The 18926-nt window shown below is 36.6% G+C and overlaps 1 protein-coding gene across 4 annotated transcripts in view; it reads left to right on the top strand.

The window, feature by feature from the left end:
- The window catches only part of WDR72 (WD repeat domain 72), a 206744-nt gene that overhangs the window by 61273 nt on the left and 126545 nt on the right, over positions 1–18926 (top strand). For all 4 annotated transcript variants that reach the window (XM_040492729.1, XM_040492730.1, XM_040492727.1 and 1 more), the window contains exon 13: positions 4369–4571. In XM_040492729.1, coding sequence (XP_040348663.1) covers positions 4369–4571 — 203 coding nt within the window. The remainder of the gene's footprint in view (positions 1–4368; positions 4572–18926) is intronic.

Raw genomic sequence — 18926 nt, 5'->3', positions numbered from 1 at the left:
TCTCTCTGTCTCATTGCCCCTCACTCATGTGCACCATCTCTCTGTCTCAAAAAATTAATAATAAAACAAAATAAAATAAAATAAAATAAAATAAATAAAATAAAAATCTGTTCAATATAATCCTCATAGTAACCCTGTGAGGTGAGAATTATTATTTAAGCCCATTGCACAGGTGAGGAAACAGAGGCACAGAAATGTAAAATGACTTGCCCAGAACCACACAACTGATAAAGGAAAACCAGGATTCACGTGCAGGGCAATCTGGTGCTGAGTCTTCTCGTAGCCACCGTGCAGTGATGTCTCCATGCTGTCATCCTTGACAAGTAGAGAGGACAATTGCTGGACAGGGTTGAAAAGTTGGGGGGGGGTCACAGGGAAAGTTTTGGTTAGGAAAAAAAAGTGATTAGGTATGCACTGTTGGATTGGTGGTAATAGCAGGACATACAAGTGGAAATATTGTCAGTATGGGCCTAGGGCTCTGCCGGGAGGATCTTGCTACTCCTTGTAATTCTGTGCACTTGCTTTTCGAAGGAATAAGCAGTTTGGGGTCAGTAAAAGTGTTTCTAATGCTTACTGGTGTCATCTTTCCTTTACTTTGTTAGGACGCTAATTGTTGCAAGCTGTTTTAGGATTGATTCCATCCTCAAGGGTACTATTATTAGTTTAGGATTAGAATAAGTTGTATTAAAACTCATATATTAATGACAAAATAATAGAAAAAAATGCAAGATACATAATTGCCTAGAAAGCATTTTAATACAGTGCGATTTTACTTGTAATAGATTTTATGGTATTTTTCACATAATATCTACCCTGAAAGAGGAAATGATCTTATCATGCAAGTTAATATATAATTCATACATGTCTGTCCTTATCATGTTCAGATTGATTCAGTGCAGAGTTAAGTGTGAGTTAGCTTGTATTCTCCATGTAGCACAGTGCAAAGAAAAAAGAAAGTTCTAGTAATCATTGAGTTCACTTTGGAAAGCAAAAGTTCTCTTGAAATTGCATGTTGAATTAAGCAATTTTGTAAACCTTCACTTTCTGATATTTCTTTAATATCAAGAAGCAGTGACTATTCTGTCTGTTGCCAGAGACAGCTTATCAGAGTTACAAAGGCATGCTCTGTTGGACCTTGTCAGGGTAATGCCATCCCTCCTAGGTTACTCGTTTTGCTATAGACTCTTCTAACAATTTAAATATGTCCCTGGAGTTATGTGAATTCCTTAATTTCAGGATGTATTAAAAAGAACATTCTGTATCAAGAATGTTTTATCGTGGTATATTAATCTGTCTAATCAAGAGGGAGAAATGACCCAGTAATTTGAACAGAGACCGTTTAATACGAAGAATTATTAACTATCACAAAGAATTTGATGAGGAATTGGTTGATAACAGCTAAAGAAAACTCTAAAGAATACAGGAATAGAAGATTTAAGAGGCAACCACTACTCCTAGAACTGAGATAAGCTGCCCATGGAAGAGATTCCTTAGGGTGAAGATCTTGATTTTACTGGAGAGGTCATAGCTGTGGTCACTGGAAGGTAGAGAAGCTGGTGTGGTGTGTTGGGGTGTGGTGTGGAGGAGAGGGGTGTGGTATGGTATAGTATAGTGTGGTGTGGTGGAACTTGCAAGAAATATGCTCCCTAGGCTGCTAGGGCAAGCTGTTCACAGGGAGATGTCTCACTGGGAGTACTGTGTGATACAACCACACAAAGGGTGTGCCAAAGGGGGCTGCTGCCTGCTGGGTGCTGCTGGCTGCCAAGTACTACAGGCCTAGTGCTGGGGAAGCCGCTCACGCTGGGGAGAACCTTTTCTTCTACTAGGATTTTCCATGATGTTTTATCCTCAAAGGTTGACATTGTACCAGCTGTTGAAGGAGAAATGTTTAATTTTTTCTAATGTTTATTCATTTTTGAGAGAGAGAAACATACAAAGCATGAGCGGGGGAGGGGCAGAGAGCAAGGAAGACCTAGAATCCGAAGCATGCTCCAGGCTCTGTACTGTCAGCATTGAGCCTGATGTGGAGCTCGAACCCACAAACCATGAGATCATGACCTGAACCCAACCAACTGAGCCACCCAGGCGCCCCAGGAAAAACATTTAAAAGAACACATATCCATTTTCACAGCACAGGCAATGAAGGACGAACCTGGGACTAAGCAGCAATGCATTGATATCTGGCATACCTGGGAATCCCTATCTATCCATTCTCAGGGTTTTGACCAAGGGCTTTTAAAAGCTATTGTCCTTCCTTATGTCTTATTTGTGCCTCACATAATTATCTTCACATATTTTACAGTTAATCATGATGGAAACTATTGTTCACAAAACCAAGTGTCCACCATTTTGTTAGAATGTGAGATTTTTTGTTTGCAGTGAAAATAGCTTTGTGTTATTTTAAATATTATAGCAGATTAGTTTTCAGATATTTCTTGCCTCTACACAACCGTTAGATGTTAAGTAAGCTAGAGAGGGGCCAGGACTGAGCCATTCTTGTTTAGTATAAATTGCCAGCATCTGGCACAGTGAATGACCCATAGTAGATGCTAAGTTGATTATTTATCTATGCATGAATGAAAATAGATTACAACTGCCCAAGTTCATGGGTAAACTGTTTTCATCACTGAGAAATACAAGAGATAGTTATGTTTGTGTAAGACATTAGGTACAGAGTAATAAATGTGTGTATCTAAAATGTATAGTATAGGCACATATCATATGTATCAAAGTACAGTAAATTCTTTCCCAAGAATTCTCAAAATCATTTTTAAAAAATCATAGTTTGAGAAGCCACAGAAAACCAATGAGGAGAAAATATCCATGGTGATACCATATGCAAAGAGAGATATCTCAGAAAGTCAGTGAATTTTGTTAGGTGTCACAGTTACAAGTTCTGGAACATAGTCCTTTTCATAAAGGAGTAAGAAGTATTATCTTTGGTTTGAGAAACTTTTGTTATTATCATCCTTGGGAGAAGGGGTTTTCTTGTTCCTGCCTGCTTTATTTGTTCAAGATATACCAATCTTGACTGGACCAAAAAGCCTAGAGAAATAACATGCTTGCGAGTTTGTATGCTAAATGTGTCAGTTAATGAATGCAGAAATGTTATAATGAAAAAAAAAATCATTGTTAAGAGACTAGAGATGAAACTTCAACCCAGTATTTTAGCATTGTAGCTGTTGTGATTTAGAATCCAAAGTACCAACTAATGGTAGTTTAGTTGCTATAAAGGAATGATACGGAAGAGAGAAGGAAAAATGAGAAAAGACTGGGTAGTTGTAATCTTCCACTTATCTAAAGACACGGTGGTATGGAATTCTTTCTATATTCTTATTGTAATTCCCTTAAATTTATATTTTCTGAATACTATTAGTAAGAATTACCTTTTTCTTTCTTAACAATTAGTACAGCTACTTTCTTACTGATAGGGAAGGAGTAATATGAGACAAAATCTGTATTAAGATTGTATGTCAAGTTAATTTTCTTTAGCATCTTTACTTAGTAGGATATAGGTTATATATTTAACATAGAATGAATAATGCAAAGGAAGAGACAGTGGTCATGATTAATTCATATTTATTTCAGTGAGAGTTTGGCATCATATTTTATAAAAGCACTAACTCCTTGTGAATTGTGTTCTGATACTTTCGCTCTGTTTTGTACTTGTTCCTTTTAACTTTAGATTGAAGTTACAGAACCTTGAAATTCTGGAACTGGAGGAATGGCAGAGAAGAGGGCAAAGAATTGTTGTTGTTGTTTTTCTAATAACATAAATAAACGTCAAAGAACGTAATAGCAACAATAACAACAACAATAACGAATTTCTAGAGTGGCCTGCATTCCTGAAGTTGTGAGGGCCCCTGAGTGAAGGATGTAGTAATACAAAGTATCTGTGTTCTTATGTGTTCCATCCACTTAAATTATGTATATATATATTACCAACAGAATCTCTTTCTTTAAGCAAAAACCACTGTGGTTCTCTGTTGTTTGTGAGTTGAAACACTAGGGGACAGCACTAAAATATTCCATAGTTGGTTGTTATTGATCACTTGCATAGTGTATAATAAGTAAGAGATTTTACTGTTAAAGACATTAAATGCCCTGTTGATTTCAGTGGGTAAAAACGCACAAAGGGGAAGATAAGCTTGCAAGTCCATAATTTCAGCCTTTGTAAGATGATGATTTGAATAATTTAAAGAAAGCTCCTAGGCTGCTTTTTCAGTTGTTAAGAAGGCATGATAACTTAAAGAATTGTGATTTTTCCGATAAAAGTGTTTTGTTCTTTTCATCCTTTTGGGATAAATATTTTGCATATTTTTTAAAATATGCATATTTTAAAAAAATTTTCTAATCTTGTTTTTCCAGGCACTTTGGAAAGACATGAAACAGGAGAAAGAGCAAGAATAATTCTCAATTGTTGTGATGATTCACAGCCTCTAAAGCCTGAATTTGCACTTCCAGTTACCTCAGAGACACATAAGCACAAAAGTGTAGAACAGAGACCCTCCAGCTCCTGTCAATTTGGGCCAATACCTTGCCCTGGTCTGCAGGTGGAGTCTTCATGGAAGGTAAGTTCGAACCAAATTGCTGCTCACAGAAAACATGATCAACTTCGAGTAAGAAATCATATGCCTTCATGAATATGAGGCAATTAAATATCAGCACAAAAACAAGAACTTAAGAGATGATTGCACCAGACAGACATATATACCAAATGATCTTGGGTGAATCAGGATAATTTTTAAGTGATTATTATGCTTGGTATAGCATTCTTTTTGACAAGATAGGTTCCAGCTATCATAATTGAGTCAATCTTATATTAACTCTGGACTTCCACATGGTTTTCAGTTGGGGGAGGGGCTGTATTCTGGGCTCTGCATCCATTTTTTCAGTCGAGTATAGATGACCTCTTCTTTAAAATGGTTATTACAGATAAACCAAAACAGTATTACAAAAACTGGATCATTGTATGGACAAGTTTTTTGATATACTCAGCACCTGTAGGATCACCAGCTCTTTAGAATTCCAAGCCTCAATTAATACACAGTGATGGAGTTTGCATTTAGTTTCATAAACCAAGTCTTCACTGAAATTTGGATCAGCTTTCTTCTTTTCAGTTTTAAAATGATATAGTATTTTATCTGATTTCTTTAAGGAACTTTTCCATCTTTTTTGTCATCTATATTTCTAAGTGATCCCTTCATCATGTTGTTATAATTATGTCATTTATATGTATATATCTAATGGAGTATTTTCCATGTAAACATATTTTCCTAATATTATCTATGTCTTTTTAATGACTACATCATGCTCTATAGTTTGGGTATACTATTACTGATTAGATTATTTTCCTATGGATTAATATATGGGTTTTTTTTTATGTTTCACTTTCATGAATAACATATCTATGAACCTTAAAGCTTTTTTTCATATTCAGTATTAATGGGATATATTTCTAAAAATGGGATCTCTAAATCAAAGTTTAGCTGATATTATTAACATTTTTGATTATTTTAGTAGTGTTATGAAGACTGCTAAAATATTATTGATAAAGACTTTAAATAAGGTTTTGTTTATCTCACATCCATGTGTATGGTTAGAGGCAAAAGGACGTGTCATCTTCAAGAAAGATCCATGGGCTGCTCAAGCTATGCTTCAGAGTACAGGGGGGAGAGGCAGGGGTCCAGTGTGCTTTTTGGGTTCCGAGCTTTGATTTAGATTTATCAGTCTTTTGAGAACTGAACCACACTAACCAAACACCGAAGCAATACATATATAAAGTAGAATGACAATTGTCCGGTCTACAATGATAAATATAATTGACATTTTGTTCACCCCTCAGCATATTCTCACTGTAGCAAAGCTACAGGTAGTCGGGGAGAAGAGAGAGATGAAGTTTTCACACAGGGCTCCTTGACGAGCATGGAGTCAGAGGCAGGAGGTGCTCGTTCACTGAGCTCTGAGAGTCTGATATACGTGGAAACATACAATTGATATACATTGATATAATCTGATATACAATGATATATCAAGGCTGATAAACATTGAAAAAATCCTAAATTTTGGATTTTTAAAGTCTCCATTTAGGCCACCCACTTTTGTTTATAGTTTCCTCCTTCAGATGTTAAAACTAGTCATCAGGCTTTACAGCTCCTCGTTGTTTGTTTTCTCATTTAGGCAAATTGGCTATAGATTGCCAAATGTGCTTTTCATGTTTTTGAAAGGGGTCATATTTTATGAGGAAAGTTATGTCAATATGATGAAACTTTAACATTCACGAATGAAAATTACAGTCATAAGGCCTTAGTCTCCAAAGGTGGGAAACTGAATCCTATGTGTTGTAAGATTGAGGTCAAAAAAGCCCAGTGAGTGAGCCCAGATGGCCACCAAGCATTCCCATCTTAATGTGGCTCTGTTGCTTTCTATGCATAATAGACTGTGCATCTTATAGTGGGAATTATAGGCTAGGATAGGAGATGAGAACTTGGGGATGTCTCTGGACTCGTGCATGTCAGATGCCTAGGGTCTGCAGGAGCAAGTCTCATTCATCAAGTGCCTATTTTACTAGTTTAATTCCCACAAGGTAAACTGATTACTGTTTCTTTCAGTTTCTTGGAGGACCTCAGAGTTACCGTTCAGGTAGTGGTAATAGTATATATAGATTTCATTTTCTTTATGTAATTTTGTTTCTTTCTTGACTCCAGGAAGCAATAAAACGCCAGGGTCTTGTTTCCCTACTCTTAGGCTTGTTCTGGCTTTATTTCCTTGCTACTGCCCTTTGCCTTTGATGACTGTGACTTCCAACCTTCGTTTTCTTCAGAGCTTAATCAGACAGGCCTATCTCCTCCTTTGTTCTATGCACCATGCTTCTATTATTATTGAGCTTACTGCTAATTAGAGCTTTTTTTTATTTGTGCTTTCCCTAAGTTATATCTTCATCAATTAAGTGCTGCGTATCTTCCTTTCAGCCTTTTTGACTTAAGCTGTTGAGATTATTGTATCTTACTCTTATTTACAAATTGAATATGCACGAAATTTCAGGAGTGCTTATAAATTCCCCATTCTCCTTATTGTTGCTGTAATAAAATGCTTCGTGTATTTTCATAAGAAAATTAGTTTCAAAGAAGAGGATTTGAATCACACTTGTTTTATAGGTGGGAAAATGAGGGAGAGAAACCCTGTGAAATGCACAAATGTCTAAAAGTTACTTTGTGTTTCAGAACTTTTTTTATGTGGATTTTTGTGACGTGCAGGGAAGTTTTTTCAAAGGGTACAGTGGACTGTTTAAACAGAAAAATACCATGTTAGATCTGTGTGGTGAGCTACTTGTGTTTTGAAATATTTGGGATTTATTTGAATTGTGTATTCAAGTTTTCTTCTTGCGTTTGAAGAGAGCATATAGATTTGGAAACAGATCTGTTGTTCTCTGTTGTTTTACAGAGAACAACAAATACAATACGACGCTTTGAAAATGGGTCCAATGAAATGCTAGAGGAGTTGAATTTGTGCAGCTAGACAAAGAAAAATCTTTGGGGTAGAGAGGACCAGAGTCTTAAAGGATTTAAAGGAATACAATATCATATTAGTGATGGGGAACTGCTTTTCTCCGAGTCTGCTGAGGATAAAACAAGATAGAAACTGTTTAAATTGCAGTGGGAGGAATTTAGCTTCAAAGTAGGATATAAACAACCTTACTAAAATCATCTCTACGTGGCAGAAAGCTTAGTAGCTTCATCATATTTTAAGGAGAGAGAAGGTCTGTTTTGTCTGTCGGTTGGTTTTAAACTCCTTTGTTTTTTGTTTGGTTGTTGTTGTTTTTCATTTCTTGTCTATAAATGAGTAATAAACAGGATTATTTTAACTGTCACAATTTAGACCCATTGTAGTGTCCAGGAAATTTCTTTAAAAAAAAAAAAAAAAAGATTTTCTATAGAATGGGGCCCCAAGAGCTCCCCCTAGTTGATTGTTTAGTGTTGCACTCTTTAATATGGTAGCCATTGATCACATGTGGCTATTGAACACTTGAAATCTGGCTAACACACATGTTAAAAATGACCTTTGTATATATAGGGTTAAATAAAATATGGTAGTGAAATCAATTTCACCTGTTTCTGAGTGTGTGTGTGTGTTTGGGGGGGGGGGTAATATGGCTACTGGGCAGTTTACAGTTATATATGTGGTTTGTATTTTATTTGGATTGGACAATGTTGAACTCCACTAGGAATAAGCAAACTTTTTTGTAAAGAATCAGGTGGTAAACATTTTAGGCTTTGTGGTCCAGATTTTCACTGTTGTAATTACTCAACTCTGCTGTTGAAGCACAGAAGCTAAACAATTCTTAAGCAAATGAGTGTGGTTGTGTTCCAATAAAACTTTACTTACAAACACAGGCAGCAGGCCAGATTTGATGCTCACTGCTTATAGTTGGCCAATTTATGATCTAGATAGTCTTCTCTAGAGTTAGAGGTCATGAGGCACTAGGAGGAACTGACAAAACAGCCAACACTTCTCCTCTCCCTAGATATCTGGATTTTTAATAAAACAACTTATTCCAACTTACGCACTATGTGGAATGCAATCCAAAAGACTTTGCATCGAGTCTGTTTCCCGACAGAAACCATGACATGCATATGTTTTGGAAATCTGCCTTTTTAGGAAAACAAACGTGCACATTATAGCTCCCAATCTAAAGAAGATTTTGTTTTTAATTTTTTTATGTTTATTTATTTCTGAGACAGAGAGAAACAGAGCATGAGTGGGGGAGGGGCAGAGAGAGAAGGAGAGACAGAATCAGAAGCAGGCTCCAGGCTCTGAGATCTCAGCACAGAGCCCAATACGGGGCTCGAAATCACAAACCGTGAGATCATGACCTGAGCCGAAGCCCGTCGCTCAACTGACTGAGCCACGCAGGCGCCCCCAAAGAAGATTTTTTAATGGCATTTCCTTTAAATGATGTACTTATACATACATCTTTATCCAAACATAGAAAATTGATTGTAAAGAATGCATTTACATTTGTTTATATTCCAGTGAGCTTTCTAGAAATATGTTTGTATTTTTTTAACCTTTACTTGACCTTAAGTGATGTCTGTTTTGTTCCATTTGGTGAAAAATCTTATTAGCACTTTATCCTGCTACGACTCGTAAAACAGGGATGCTGCACTGGTAGGCCACCAATAAAAAACTGGATCCCACTACTAATCACTTTATCAAAATAAAATGTTAGTTCTTTCATATTTTATGACACGAAAACGTAACCAAAATAGATTTAGAGCAGTTTTTAAATAATGCCTTAAAACGTCACCTGCAAATTTACATTTATAAATATGAAATAATAATTCATGTGACATTACATGTTGTACATTAGCTCAGTTTTATTGAATTATTTATATTTTACTGCCAATATTTAAATCACTACAGAAAAGAACAAATAGTATGTATTTGAAAACAATTCATTGCATTGCAATGGGATAAACCCTTAATAAAGAATGATAATTTTTACTTTTTTGAAGAGTAATTTTTGGTATATTTTTTAAATGTAACAAAAAGTGTATAGCTATTTGTTTTCTAATGTAAAAAATACTTTGATTCAGTTTTGTATAATTTTAAAAGAAAATAAATTTTTATTATTAGATATGCTGGCACTTCACTAAAATATAGGAATTTCTCTCTGGACGAAGATTTTTGTTCTGAGTATTTTCATCTAGTGAATCTCAGCATAAAATTTGAGCTCCTAAGTGACAACACACTTCCTAGTAAGATAGGGAAATAGTAGCAGAGAAATATACCAAACTGATTCGCTCTTTGAATACATGAAGAGATGCAAATTTTTGACAGTGTAACCATTTCTATAACATGTAATAGTTAAATAAAAATTTCTGTAATACTGAATAGCTTTTTTAATGGCTCCTTTATGAAGACTGTCACTTTCTCACTTTGTGGCATCAGTTGAAACTTTTCGATGCAAAGTTACCTCAATAGTGAGGGAAAGTATGAAAAGCATAGCACAGCTTTCTTTCAAAACTAATTTAGGAGGTCTCTGAGTCACTGTGAAAAGTAGGAAACACGCCATTAAATGACTCCAGCTGTCTCTCTTCACCCAGAAGCAACCATGGATTTCCTCACAGGACTTCAAAGCCTTGCTTGTATCTAAACATTCGTTGGCCATGTAAATTAGAGGCACAAAAGGAGAATGCTCGTATTTCATGGTGCGTGGCTGGTTTAAGTCCCGCATTGTGCTGCACGTGCCGGTGGGGAGTGCCAGGAACAGAAGGGCACTGTTCTGACTCGTGTGACAAATGTAGTTAACACCAGATCCATATTAATGTTGTCAAGTTCCCTTGATGTATTTAAACAGATTTTAATTATTTTCAGCGTCCAAAGGCCTGAAATATATAGCCTAATGGTTCTTCAAAGAAAGCTTACTTAATGTGTGAATGTAAAGCCTCTCATAAAAATGAAACTTTTATATTGGCCTTAGTCATTGACATAGGTTATTCATCAAGTCAGCAATTTGTGTGGCAAAGTGCCATTTGAATAGTGTATTGTTAGGATACTTATGGTCCACTTGACAAGGGCTCTTGCTGTAAATAGTGCAATTTGACTCCAGCTGTTAAAGAGTGGCTTTGACAGCAGCCAAATAGAATGGAGATGCCTTACTGCACCGCCGAAAAATCAATATTGGGTTCTTGTTCATGGTAACCTGTTCTTTTCTCTTCTGTAGATTTATAAACGACTATCAAGGGCTTATAAGTGGAAGTTTAAATATTATTTTAAATGCAATTCACTTCGAGTTTTAAATTAAGACTTGTGATAAATGGTACAAGTGCAGAGTTTTAGGATATTATTTCCACCCCCTGGTTCATGTTTAGTCACAATTACAGTTAAGTTGAATTTGGATTCTCTAGCTTCGATGGAAGAGAATTAGTGTAAAACATGGTCTCAAAATTGTGTGCCTATTGTATGTTGCCAGTGCAATTATTTCTTCTTTTTGATTTTCTTATCAATTTATCTGTGTCCCTCCCACCTTCTCTGCGTGTATACCTTTTTGTGTGGACAGCAGGGTTCTTTGTGGCTGTGCCCATAGCAACACCCACAGATGTTGACAGCCAGTAATGTCCCCAGCGTTGTCAAAGATTTCCCTAAAGCATAGTCTTGCTGGTTTTGAAGAGTCTTCTAGCAGTTTTCAGCAATACAAGGTTGCTATGATACCTGGCTGCTGGTAAAAGATACTGAATCTGTTAATTTCAGTAACTACGGTCGCGGAATCTTTTTGCATTGGGTTTCTCTGCCCTTGCTAGCTGTTACGTTTAAGATTACAGAAGAGGAAGTGAAATTATAAAGTCAAGAAGAGAAAAAAAATGTTTCAAGAGTTCACTTTGAATTCTAATATTGAATAAAAGGAAAATTTTCTAGGTATAAAAAGCTTTTAGCTGACTGTTGATTTCCTAGCATTGCAGGTATTATTTATTTAAATCATTTCTAGTTCTGTATGAATATAATTTTATTTTTTATTGCTCTTTACCTGAGATGTCATAAGCCTTCATCAAAGGTATGCTGAGCAGGACCTGAAAGAGTTGTCATTTTTAACATGAAAAATGCTGGTATACCACATACTTTCTCAAATGTCTTTTCCAGTGAAGGCTGTTAAAATAGCTGCCTTCCTATTACTGACCAACTCTGCATTTATCGAATTTGTGGCTGAGGTAGCAACTGAAAATTCATAAAGCTGATAATATAATTGTATACAAAGACCTTTAAGGCTGATTCAAGGTCAGTGTTATTGTTTTTATAATTGCTGATAGGCAGTCGTGATTTCTGGGAGAAAGGATTTGTTCTGCATTGCTTTTAGCTGGTTCCAAAAAAAGGTTCTCTCTTTTGTTAATTCTAAAGTAAACCCTTTCAGTGAATAAATGTTTATATCATTTCTTCAGTACTAGTTTTCTCTTAGATTTAGCTTAGTTCCTCTGTCCTCTTCCCCCAAGTATTCATCAGCCCTGTAAGAAACACAGAAATCTAAGATCATAGATCTTTTTTGAATTAAATATTCTAGTTGTTGTTATCAGTTCACTTGCAGGGTGGATACTCCAGAATAGAAATGTAAGTAGAAGTTAAACACATCAGGCATTGTAATTTTTTAGCTTAACCTTGGGACAGCGTGGCATAATTTATTAAAGTATGACTCTAAATTGCCTCCATTTACATTAATAATTTTGTATAGGTGTTATAGAAACTATGAATTCTGTAATCTTGTCCATATCATATTACTGCCCCATGACTGTTTAGGGACTTTTTCCTCCCTCATTTCTTCTTTTCTTTCTTACTTTCTTCTCAATTGTAAATTGCTTTTGCTTTTTGAAAATCTGTGACTTTTCCAAATTTGTTAAGACCCTGCTTCTTGTAGGACCCAAAAGTCTTCAGCCTACCGAAAGAGGTCTATATCTGCTGGGATCAAAATTCATCTCAGTGGATTTGGACGTTCTGTTGTTGGACCATTTGCCAGTTCTGATGACAAAGTGATGGTAAATGTTATCTTTTTGCAGAAACTTGGAGTTTCCTCAGTGACCAAGGTATCGTCCTAGATCAGGAATATCTTGTGTTTATATCCTCTTCTTTATGACTACCACAATGGATGGTATTTTCAGGTGTAAAAAATGAAGTTTCTAGAAATTCAGATGTTGAGTTAACTAAAAGGGCTAGTGGCTTATAACAGGAAAGAAAAGAAGAGGAATAAAATCTTTCTTCTTGAAAGCTGGTAATATCACTTATTGACTGAGAGTACCATCTGGACCCATTTAAAGGAATCCCAACAGGAACACTACTTCTGTACCAATGACTTATGTTGAAACTGGTCCTGAGAGAGCTACAAAGGCAAAAATGTAACAGGAAGCAGTTCTCAGAAAAGAAAGTATTTATTCTCATGGAATGTTTCCCCTATGTTAGTAAAAACAAAATGTATTAAGACTTTAGCTTTATTCACTGGAACTAAAAGAGCATGAACTTATTGAGGAATATATCCTGCTAATATCCTCATCCATTTTTCTGTATTGCATTTTTAATAGTGACATCCTTAAAGGCATAACCAGTTCTCTGCATCCCCAAATGGCACTTATGTCATTAAACTCAAATAATGACATAAATGACATTATTTGCAATTCTCTGTATACAATGAAGCTCATATTACTCTGGAAAGAGCTGTTTTGATACTAAATTAAAACATCCTGCATAAGCTTTGTGTCCAAGTATGATCATTCCATAGAAAAAAATGGTCATAAGAAACTGCTGTGAGGGGCACCTGGGTGGCTCAGTCGGTTAAGCTTCCGACATTGACTCAGGTCATGATCTCGCAGGCCGTGAATTTGAGCCGTGTTGGGCTCTGTGCTGACAGCTCAGAGCCTGGAGTCTGCTTCAGAATCTGTGTCTCCCTCTCTCTCTCTCTGCCGCACCCCCACTCAAGCTCTGTCTATCTCTCTCTCTCTCCCTTTCTCTCTCAAAAATAAATAAACCTTTAAAAAAAGAAAACAAAAAGAGAAACTGCCGTGAGAGCAGGGGCTTCTTATGCACATATTGAACTCCGTGCAAATTCGCATAGGAATGACACTTGTAAATTTTGAGTTTTTTTGGTCTTCATGTGTTGTCCAAGACCTTCTGGTTTCTAGAGAGCCATTAGGAAAGCTCACAAACTATAAAGTCATACTCACCTTTATTACTTTCTTCCTGTTTGCACTAGAGGTCTCTGGTCATTACACAGAAGTTGGTCCTCTCCATTTACTCTGGCAGCAAAAGTTTTGTTTTCCCTTTAGCCCCCTGAAGTAAAATATTAATCTGAATGCATAAAGAGTAGTAATGGAGGAGCACAAGTTCACCAGATCCTTTATTTCTGGTTTCGGCACTGTGCCATGTTAGAGCGAAAAGTGATCAAGTGGCTGTTTTCTCTTTTCTTCTCTTTACCAGGAGGATGTTAGAGCCCAGTCTCGATTGAACCATACAGTAAATTAGGTTTAGATACAGAACTGGGCCTGTTGGTTCCTGTCTCTGCTCCGTTAGTCCCAGTGTAGCTGAATGCGCTGATGGATGGACCCTGCAGCCAGGCTCTTACTGGCCAAATTTCTCTCACTGCCAGGCTCCTGTGTTATCCTGTCTTTACTTTCCTGCCCATTTCCTTGAACGTTCATTGATAGGTAAGCCAGGCATCTGGTATACTAAAAGTCAGTTTGGGATTGTTTCTATAGCCTTGAATTTTAGAGTTCCCTGCTTTTGCTGTGATTAGTTGATGATTTAAGCTTTGCTTGGATCTCTGATTTTTCTTTTCTCTGAAAACCCTACTTAGTATACCTCTTCCTTACAAGTTGCCTTTCCAGGAACCAGAAACCTCAGGCTCGGCTCTCACAGATGACCAGTCCGGCTTCTGCCTGAACTCTTCAAAATGATGGCATTTTAGTTTCCTATTGCCATGGAACAAATTACTACAATCATAGAGGCTCAGAGTCATACACATTTACCATGTCATAGTTTATCTAATCGTGTGCCAGGAGTCTGGCATGGCCTGGTTGGATTCTCTGTGCAGGGTCTCCCATGGCTGAAATCTAGGTGTGACCTGGGGGTGCTCTGCCACCTGAGGCTGGGGGCCCTCTTCCAAGCTCATTCAGGTTATTGGAAGAATTCAGTTCCTTGTGGTTGTCGGACTGGGTCCCTGTTTTCTTGCTGGCTGTCAACAGGGACCACACATACCTTGCCAGATTGCCCCCTTAATCTTGAAGCCAACAGTGGAGAAATTGTTTTGTATCAAGCCCCCTTATAGTCTGAATCTCTTACTTCTCCCTCTGCCAGCAGCCAAAAATAACCTCTCTGCTTTCAAAAAATCTATGTTATTAAATCAGGGTGACTCATATAATCTCCCTATTTTAAAGTCAACTGATTTGGAACCTTAATTACATCAGCACAATCCCTTCACAACAGTACCTAGATTTGTGTTTGGTTGAATAACTGGAAGAAGATATATTTTATGAGGTGCTGAGAATCTTGGGGGCAGTCTTACAATTCTGCTTATAGATGGAAAGTAATTCTAACTCAGGGTGGCTGCTGTTTCTGTTTTTGTTTTTGCTTAAATTTTCTTTTTTCATTTTATTCATTTGAATGAAAGAGAGAGAGAGAGAGAGAGAGAGAGAGAGAGAGAGAGAGAGAGAGAGCACACGCAAGCTGGGGAGAGGGACAGAGGGAAAAATGGAAAGAACCTTAAGCAGGCTCCATGAAGCCTGATGCAGGGCTCATTCCCACGACCCCAAGAGTCAGACACTCAATCAACTGAGCCACCCAGGTGCCCCAGGGTGGGTGCTGTTTTAGGACTATTACCTTCTCCTCATTCTGAAATATTTAACCCCTGCCTAAGTGCCCTGATTAGCTGTCCTATTACTAATCATTTCTGAAATTTGAATCAAGACTCTTAGGACCTCTTCATCCTGTCTGTTCCTTCAGGGAGTTGGCCTGGGCTATAGGAGATCTGTCTCTTCTGTCTCTTAAGCCAAACCCTGTTTTACCAAAACCATAGCATGGCAGAGATCATGTGATCATACAGCAGAGTATGGAGAGAATAACATGGGTCCTGTCTCTTTCCACAAGATTATATCATGAGGCTTAAACAAGAAAATAACTTGACAGTGGGTATGACTCTCTGAATCTAAGAAGATTTTCACAAAATTTGTTATCATATGATTAGCAGTCTAACATCTTTAATTACCAAGGGCCTATCTTGGTCCTCTATTAAATTTATAGATGATAACAAGTTGTCTTTACAGTCTCTTAAGCATTATTTTCCTTTTTGCCTTTGATGTTTAGCTATGTTAATAATCAGCTTAACCAATCTTTAGAACATTTTTTTACCTTAGGTATTAAATTTCTGGTGTTATCAAGGATGCCTAGAATTAGTAGGACAGTAGCAGAAAACTACCAGTTTTGAGTATATTACATTCAAAAATTTAATTTTCCTTTTTATGGTAATTCTGTTATTCATGATAAATTCTGCCATGAAATACACACCTGACTTAAATGATAAACCCTCTATGGTACTCAAGGAAACAGCTGGGATCAGATAGAACAGATTTCATGAGTTACACCAGAAATGAGTTTGCAGATAATGAACAGCACCCACATGATGGTTTGCATCACTGTTCTTCCGGCCCAGTTATGGGACTACAGCTTGATGGGTTTTTGCCTTAACCTAATATTCTGTATCCACTGATTCTAGGACTAAGCTCTTGAATTTTAAAATATATGTTCTTATTCTTTATCAGAATAAGAATTCATGAATTAATTAAGCCTGAGGATTTTTGGCCCTTATTTTATCTATCTGAAAAGAAAGCATTATAAGTGGTGCTTAATTCATAGGCAAAGCATGAAATATATCAGAACTAAACAATATAATCTACAAGATATTCAGTACTTCATTATGTAGAAATAATATATTATGCCCCTTTAAAACTTTTACAGCCCTCTTACAGTTTCCTGATGTCTTTTTAATAAATCATTTAATATGATTGCTTTTAATTGCCATTTTCAGGATACGCTGACTTTCATTAAGGGTAAACATTCAACACCATATTATAATTAAAAGTTTCCTAAAAAGAAAAAACAAAACAAAACAAAACTTACTTCACTTGCTTGAAAATTAGAGCAGGTATAGTCGGTAGTTCTTGAGTGATACTCAGGAAAGAATTTAAATCGAGTTTTTGCTATCCTCTGGTGACTTTGTTTCCAAATTTTGTGTCCAAATTCCGGACATAATTAAAACCTATAAAATATCCCCTTTAACACTTCAAAATGTTCATAAAATTCACATTGCTAATCAGTGTTATTATTATGTAATTTTTCTTGTATCTCTTAAGGTGGGAACTATATATTTTCTTTTCTTAGCAAGAATACCTTCTGAGTTTTCAATTTGATTTTGACACTTGTCTTGGAAAACAAGAGCCTTGAGAAGAAAAGAGCTTTGGAAATGGACATTCAATTATTATTAATCTCAGTTATATTCATCCTCAGAATAAAATCCAAAATTATATTGAAAAATGTCACCTGTAGATTTGGGACCATAACACAAATATTTAATTGCAAGCTACTTGGCCTTATTTAAGAAAAACAAACAAACAAACAAACAAAAACACCCAGCTCCTGTTTCCCTGACAGCTAGTTAACTGCCAGAGTCTTTTCTCTCTGGTTCTTTACCTTGAAGTGTAAGCTTCGATATCACTTCCTTTAAAGTAAGTATCAGCCCACATTCCATTATTTTCTTTCTCAGCATCCTTCTTATTTCATTTTGTGTCTTCTGCACCCCCCCTGCCCCCTGACAGTATAAGCTCAAAAAGGGCAGTGACCTGCTCTGCTAGTTTAGTACAGTATCCTCATCACCTAACACAAGGCAGGCATTCAGAAATATTTGTTGAATGAACACCTGGACTGACAGCTGATAAAGTATAAACATGAAAAATAGATGGTAAGAAGGTGGAAGATACAGCCTTTTTTGAATTGTAAGAGAAAAAAAGTTTAAATGACTTCTAGAAATATAATATGTATTTATTTTGCTAGACAATTGCTTTAAGTCCAAATTGGGTTTACGTATTATTTGGTCTTACGTATTATTTGACCTAGCAAAAAAAAATTGTCAATAACAACATAGGAAAGAGGCTGTGGAAACACAACAGCTACCCCACCAATATTTAAACACCAGCCCCAATCAATTCAAAAGTTTATAAGGCATATTGATATTTAGACCAGTCCAAATCAATTCAAAAGTTTATAAGAAAAGATTTATTAAATACTGGTGATGAAATTTAGGATGTGTAGCACATTGGGAGGAATGATTCACTGTGGGTAAGATGGGCACAATGGTGAGCTGATATAGATTCAGAAAGATTAAAAGGCAGTGTGGTTAAATGGTTTCTTACACCACCAAAGTTTATATTATTGCCCTGTTCACTTGCCCTTAAATCTCAGACTCTTTTTTCTAGTAACAAAGTTATCTAAAATAAGCACTCAAAAATAGCCTGAGGATTGTAGCGTATATCATAGGCCCTCTGCTTCCCTCAAATAATTACTTTGCTAAGCCCTCCCCTCAATACAAAACCCCTGAAGCCAACAACAATCTAATCAACAGGTTTGTAATAACTTTTAGAAATGTAAGTGTAATAAATATGAAGAGGCCTGATTTATGTTTCATTTCCCAGATGCAGAGTCTCTGGCACAACCTTGCATCCTTCAGGTGGTACACATTGCTTCCTACTTGCCTAGATTATTTGCAAATTGCTGAACCCTCTCTCTGAGAGGTTGGTGAGGGGGGATGATTCCACTCTGTGATGTGTATGACAGTCAGTGCTTTTGTTTAACTCTTTTTTGTGGGAACATGGTGTAGCGTGCTGGATTAGCAGTCCCAAGAGATGCCAAGCCTCCTAAGATTTGCTCTTCTTCCCTGTCTCCTTTCCTCCAGGGAGGAAAGCATGTCAGTAAATGCAGACAAGCCAGTTCCCCTCCACATGGCTGCCTGGCTGACTCCACTCTCCATGTGCCTTATCTCATGTATAAGAGATGTTCTTCTCTCCACCTAGTCAAATCCTACCCATAGCACAACATATACATGCACCATTTAATATGCACCTACCAGTTAAACACCTGTAAATGAACTATGGATTACCTAGTTATTTTGCAACTATTTGTTTTTCTTAGCTTCTCAATTAGGCCTTAAGATCCTTAAAAACAAAGAACTACTTTGTTAACTTAAATTTTGTAGCATAGAATACAGAAGAAAATATTTATTCAGCAAATATTCTTTGAACACCTACCACGTGCCAGACACTTTTCCTGATACTAGGAATTTTCAACAAAGTCCTGGTTGTCATGGCACTTCTGATTTGTGTTTTGAATAGATCACTTTGGTT

The sequence above is a fragment of the Herpailurus yagouaroundi genome, unplaced genomic scaffold (genome assembly GCF_014898765.1).
Source record: "Herpailurus yagouaroundi ecotype Mexico unplaced genomic scaffold, PumYag 184, whole genome shotgun sequence".
NCBI classification, from domain to species: domain Eukaryota; kingdom Metazoa; phylum Chordata; class Mammalia; order Carnivora; family Felidae; genus Herpailurus; species Herpailurus yagouaroundi.
Note: the sequence above shows the minus strand (reverse complement) of the source record. Positions and strands in the feature narration are given on the sequence as shown.